The 5,556-nt window shown below is 54.5% G+C and overlaps 1 protein-coding gene across 1 annotated transcript; it reads right to left on the bottom strand.

Annotated features, from left to right (window-relative positions):
- Nucleotides 1-304: 304 nt before the first annotated feature.
- On the bottom strand, nt 305-1,762 carry GADD45G (growth arrest and DNA damage inducible gamma). Its single transcript, XM_037797419.1, has 4 exons — nt 1,604-1,762; nt 1,387-1,488; nt 1,058-1,271; nt 305-965 (listed from the first exon to the last, which is right to left on the bottom strand). Exons 1-4 carry the CDS (start codon nt 1,654-1,656, stop codon nt 855-857), a joined length of 480 nt encoding a protein of 159 aa, XP_037653347.1. The 5' UTR covers nt 1,657-1,762; the 3' UTR covers nt 305-854.
- Between the last annotated feature and the right edge of the window lie 3,794 nt (nt 1,763-5,556).

Below are 5,556 nucleotides of genomic sequence, written 5' to 3'. Positions count from 1 at the left end.
AGGGGGAAAGGTCACTGTTATCGGCTCAGATGGCCACCCCTTAAGCTGCTCCCCTGGAGCCTTATCTATGGTATGCTCCTGTCTGGCAAGTTTTAAAATCTTCCCAAAATAAGAGAAACAGGAACAGGGGCCCCAAGTTTTACCCCAACACTGAGCCAGTGTCCTGGGAGCCTGTCATTTGTGCCCGACAGGAAGATAAGAACAGGTGCCATCCAGTTCCAGGTTTCAACAAGTCATCTGAAAGCCTGGCAGGCACCCACCCCCCTCAGCAAGCAACCCCCTTCCCCTCAATAAAGAGAGTAAGTTGGTTTCAATACATTTATTGTCAAACTCAAAAGCTCCAACAGCAACATCCTTTAAAAAAGAAAAATAAAAATGAATCATTGCCCTGATCCGTTTGCAAAAAAGCAGTGCGAGTCTGCTAAATTCGCCAGCGTTCCTGTAACTGCCTCAAATCCACAGTCGTCTCGCCTTTCCCCTCGATTCTGCTGAACGCACGCTGCTGCTGAGTCACCCTTCCTTGTGCAGCCAGCCAGTCTTGCCTTCCCAGCCGCCTGCAGACAACGTCCCCAGCCCTCCGGCCTTCCTGGGAGAGCAGCAGCTCCCGGACACTTGCAAAGTCCCTCAGCTCCGGGGCGAGCCTGGCCCTCACTGCCGCCGCCGCCGTCGCGCCCCGCCCACCTCGGGAATTGGCCCGCGGCTCCGCGCCCCGCTCCAAGCGCCACCGCCTGCCAAGTCTCCACGACTCATTCCGGCTCCCTCCGGGGGCTTAATCCACAGAACCAGCCACGCGCTCGGCGCCCCGGCGCATAGCGCCACGTTGATCAGACCAAGGTCTCCGCGGCCCCGCACCGTCACTCGGGAAGGGTGATACTGGGCACCCAATCGTTGACGCTGCGGCTCTCCTCGCAGAAAAGGTTAAGCTTCTCCAAGGCGGGGTCTTTCCACGAGTCCTCGTTGGGGTTCTGCGGGGAGAGGGGTGGAGAGGTCAGCCTGGCTGCGGCCAGTATCCCGGGTCGGGGTTCGGGGGATGGCGACAGCGGGGGCGGGCACTCACCGAGATGAGGATGCAGTGCAGGTCGCCCGGCGCGCCCGCCTCGTCGCCGGCACCCACGATCGCCGCCAGCCGCTGCACGTCGCCGACGCGCACGATATCGATGTCGTTCTCGCAGCAGAAAGCCTGGATCAGCGTGAAATGAATCTGCAGCGCGATGTCGCCCTCGTCCTCCTCGTCGGCGGCCAACACGCAAAAGGTCACGTTGTCGGGGTCCCTGAGAGGGCAGGGAGAGGAGAGGTCAAGACCCCGGCGGCGCGCGCGCGCGATCCGGAGCTCCCCGTGCGGTCCCCCGCGCCCCGGCCCGGAGCAGCCGCCACGTCTCTACTCACACGTTCAGGACTTTGGCGGACTCGTAGACGCCGGCGGTGAGGCAGCCCTGGCGCTGTGCCGACAGCAGCAGCTCGTGCAGCGCCTTCCCCGCGCTCTGCATCCTGCGGGCGAGGGGGCACATGAGTCGGGCTGCATCCCCTTTCCCGGAGCCCGGAGCCCGGAGCCCGGGTACACCCTCTCCGCGCCCCAAGGCGCCGGGTCCCAGCGCGGACTCACCTAGCGGTGCTTTCCGGAACCGTTTCCTGGCCGCGGACTTCTTCAAGAGTCATGGTTCGCCAGGCGATCAGCAAGTTATCCACAAAAGCGGAGAGAACAGAAGGAAACGCGGGAGTACACCGAAGAACGCGCTCCCAGCTACCGAGCCCAACGCGCCTACAGCCAGCGAATGCGTCTTCGGAGCCACCGCACTTCCTTATATAGACCCGGCGGGTGCGGCGCCGCCAGCTGGCGCGAGACTGCGCGCCGATTGGCCGGCGCGGGCTTTCTGATGCAAATGAGGCGCAGGCCGGCCCGGCTCGTGCCAGAAGGCCACGTGGGGAGGGGTGCGGGGGATTACAATGCCTCAAATCTGCCGCTTTTGTCAGGGTGTTACCAGGCAGACTGGAGCCTGCAGATTTCATCTCGCCTTTTTTTTCTTTAAGTCCTTAAAAGGAAGACGGGAAAAAGAAAAAAAAAAAAAAAAAAGAAACTCGTTTGCTAATATGATGCTGCAATTTGTGCAACTGGTGAATTGCACCTTTGGTGAATTTAAATAAAAACCAACTTGGCATTCACTCTGGTTGCTAACTTTCTGGTTTTTTCTTTATTTTTAAATTGAAGTTTAATAAGACTATTGCCTGCAAGCCAGAATTAAGGTTTAAAAAAATAACCGTGCAGCCGTGGTTTTTAGCTCGCAGCAAGCAGCGAGGCAAAGCCCTTTCCAGTTAACGCGAGCTGCCCCCGGAGTGAGGAGTCGATCCCCGCCAGGCCGATTTGATCCTCCAAAGGGGACTGCGGCTGGAAGGTCTGTGTAAACGTGTCCCCGCCGCCGCCCGGCCTGCAGGGCGCCCGGGGAGGGGGCGAGCAGATTGCGGACGGCACACGCGCGGCTCTTTTGCATTTCTATGGAGGGCGCACAATAGCGGAGGTCTGGCGTGTGGCGCTTTGGAGTTGGGACAATCCGTGCTTTCTCTTCATAGCAACACTGTCCACCTGCCGCCGGGTAGGGTTGGGCAGGGTCACGTCGGCTCGTGGGGGTCACCGGGCTGCTCCGGCACGGGGATCGGAGCCGCGTACTGCTGCTCTGCGTCAACCCCCTTGCGTCCGGGGCTCCCCCTTGTGCTCGCCGCCAGTAAGCCCCCGCGCACCCCGCGGCTGGTTATCCCCACTGCACTCTGTGGGGACAATGCAGTGTAAGGCCCCTCGACCCGAACATTACACGCATGCACTCTTGCAGCCGCTCAGGTTTAAAGGAAAACTATTCCACGAAAAGGCGGCCCCGGGGCTGCCGCGCCATCTACTCGCCCAGCAGCTTTGGGGGGCGGCGGACCTCGGGCCGCCACAGGCAGCCCAGCTTGCCGGGTTGTGAGCCGGTGAGGAGTTTCGAGAACGCGGATCGGGAATCCCGTTCCCGGGGCGCCGTCTACAGGCCGGCCAGAAAGATCCTGAACCCCCTCGCCCTCTGCTGAGGCTTATGATACCCTTTCCCTGACCTCCGCCTTCTCCCAGGTTTGGAGTGGGCCCTGGCAGGAAATCTGAGTAAGGCCTGCAAAACCCACCCAGGTGGAACCTGAGTTGCCCCCGGCGTGCGGGATGCGAAAGGGCACTCCCACCCTTGTATTGATGGAATAAGAACCCCTATTTCTAATATGATTTTGAATTTTTTTAATAATCAAAAAATGCATATATAAAAAGGTTTTCAGTAATCGAAAAATAAAACTAGAAGAGATCTCGAGAGAATTTTGACCTTTGACATGGTTCAATCCTAAACTTTGGGTCTGTGCGTCTTCCTGTGCTGCACTGAAACGCGGGCGCGGGGCTGCACTCTGTCAGCTCCCATTTTTCTAGGTGAGGCCTTGAGGACCGGTGAGCAGCCAGGTGGAGTCACCCGACGAACACGTGTTCCACCTGCCCAGCCGGTCCTTAGAAAGACTGAAAATGGGTTTGGAAAAACAGCCGAGAGATTTTTACTTTTAGTGCTGATCACCTACCTTCAAAAAAAAAAAAAATCACTCTTTCCAGGGGTTTGGTGGATTTACGGTGCCCTTCTGAACTTCCTAAGTGAAGTTCTTAACCTCCCGAGCTAGGAGAAGGCTGTGCATGTTTGTGGACATTGCGCCCCCTGGTGGCTTGACAGCGGAGAGCAGTGGTATATAAAAATGGTTTGCTTTGATTTGGTAAAAAAAATATATATGTATATGCTAATTTTTAAGAGACTGAGACTTAAGTGTTGCTGTTTGAAAAATATTAAGCATTTCTTAAAGTATATTATTTCCATGTTCCCAGGAAAATTTTGGAAAAAAGACTTTGCCCCCCAACTTACAGTGACACTGGTAATCTCCTCCCACACTAAATATATGGAAGACGCAAGACCAGGGAAAACCGGAGCCAGGCCTGACATCCCTCACCAGTTCATCACTGAGGAAGCCCACTGGGCAGGCCGGGCTGGGGAAGCATCTCCAGTCCCCACTGAGCCAGCCTGGATGCCAGAGGGGTGATTGAAATTACCCTGGGGCTATTCTACTTTGCTCCCATGTTTAAGTCATGGAATTTAAGGAAAGCCACCTTTTTGTCATAGACTATGGCCTCCCATGGGTTTAGTAGGTCAGCCAGAAGGGCCTCAAAGCCCCTATCTTAATTAGGAAAGAAACATTTTATCTGGAAGTAAAGCTCCCCCTCCACCAGACCCATGACCGCCTGCAATTCAGACAGACATGGAAACTGCAGGTGACAGCTCCTGTATCCTGTTGTCAGTCAAGCTGTAGGACAAAGGTGAGCTGTGACGAAGCCCCACACTGTGACCTCCCCTTAAACAGAAGATGCTAAATGGTAACAAATGCCACCCACAGCAGCTGGGGCCCCACATTCTCCCAAACCACATTGGGAAAGTAACCCAGCCTGTTTGGAGCCTCAAGTCAAGGGAGGCTGTGATATCACCCTCCAAACCACCTGAGACTGCACCCCTAAACCTTCCCCGAACCCTAATTAATGCAGGTACGTTGCTTTTAATTAAAGGGAAATCTTTAAAGATGCTTTACTTTAAAACCCTTTGGAAATGTTTATAGTTATTGGTTAAAATCATTTGAAATGCACTTCTCCGTCAATTTCATGGCCTGACAGAAAGACATCGTTCATTTGATTATGGAAAAAAGTGGATGTGGAGTAGCAGTAAGTATTATGAGATGTTTCCTGTTGGAATTTCCCAAATGATTTACTATTGGATAATACACAAACACTGTCACTAAATGGTAGGTTCACTCTCATGCCGTCAAACTTCCTGCTGCCACCCTACCTCCCGCAAATGGGCCACACACAAATCCAGTCCTCACTGCAGGTGGGTTTCTTGTGGTCACTAGGGAATGTCATAGGAAAAGTTGAATTCATCACATTTCAAAACCATCAGCTTTCACATAAAAATCTGGATTTCCTGGTACCCTTGGAAAATGGAACAATTTGGCCCCCACGTGCCTGCACTTCCCCCACGGTAACCCTCAGCTGGAAGGGCAGTGCTGGACAGTTTGCCACAGTTCCCACCACTCCCCAATGTGACACCAACCTCTACATGACCTGCCCGGCCCCTGGAAGTATTTGCATTTGCCACCTCTGAAAAGAAACAGGAAGCTTGAAACACAAAACCGAGGAGCCAGATTCCAAAAGACAGGTCAAATAGGCTAAGCACCAACTGTGTCCCAGATTCTGTGGGGTGGGCTCTCCTGCCACAGCACCAGCTCTCTTGGAGGAACAGTCTGGAGATGGCTGCTTACCAAATGGCTGTGCTTTCACTCCCATGTCCCTTTGGTTCAGCCCCTTCTTGAGTCAGGACAAGGCCTCCTGTGTTTCAAGAAGAGTGTTGGTTTGTCCCCCAAACTCCTGGAAGGTAGGGTAGGCAGTGACGAGTTGGTGACGATGCTACATTAACTCAAAGGAGAAACCACATTTTTGTGTGAAATCTATTCCTGAAACCCAGCAGC

This window comes from Choloepus didactylus, chromosome 10 (assembly GCF_015220235.1).
Source record: "Choloepus didactylus isolate mChoDid1 chromosome 10, mChoDid1.pri, whole genome shotgun sequence".
NCBI lineage: Eukaryota > Metazoa > Chordata > Mammalia > Pilosa > Megalonychidae > Choloepus > Choloepus didactylus.
Note: the sequence above shows the minus strand (reverse complement) of the source record. Positions and strands in the feature narration are given on the sequence as shown.

What these genes read in the sequence shown, in the direction of transcription:
- GADD45G (XM_037797419.1), bottom strand. Translation starts at nt 1,656, where the DNA reads ATGACTCTTGAAGAAGTCCGCGGCCAGGAAACGGTTCCGGAAAGCACC. An exon ending in GTTCCGGAAAGCACCGCTAG is followed by an intron (nt 1,489 to 1,603) that starts GTGAGTCCGCGC and finishes CCTCGCCCGCAG; the next exon opens with GATGCAGAGCGCGGGGAAGG. An exon ending in TCCGCCAAAGTCCTGAACGT is followed by an intron (nt 1,272 to 1,386) that starts GTGAGTAGAGAC and finishes CTGCCCTCTCAG; the next exon opens with GGACCCCGACAACGTGACCT.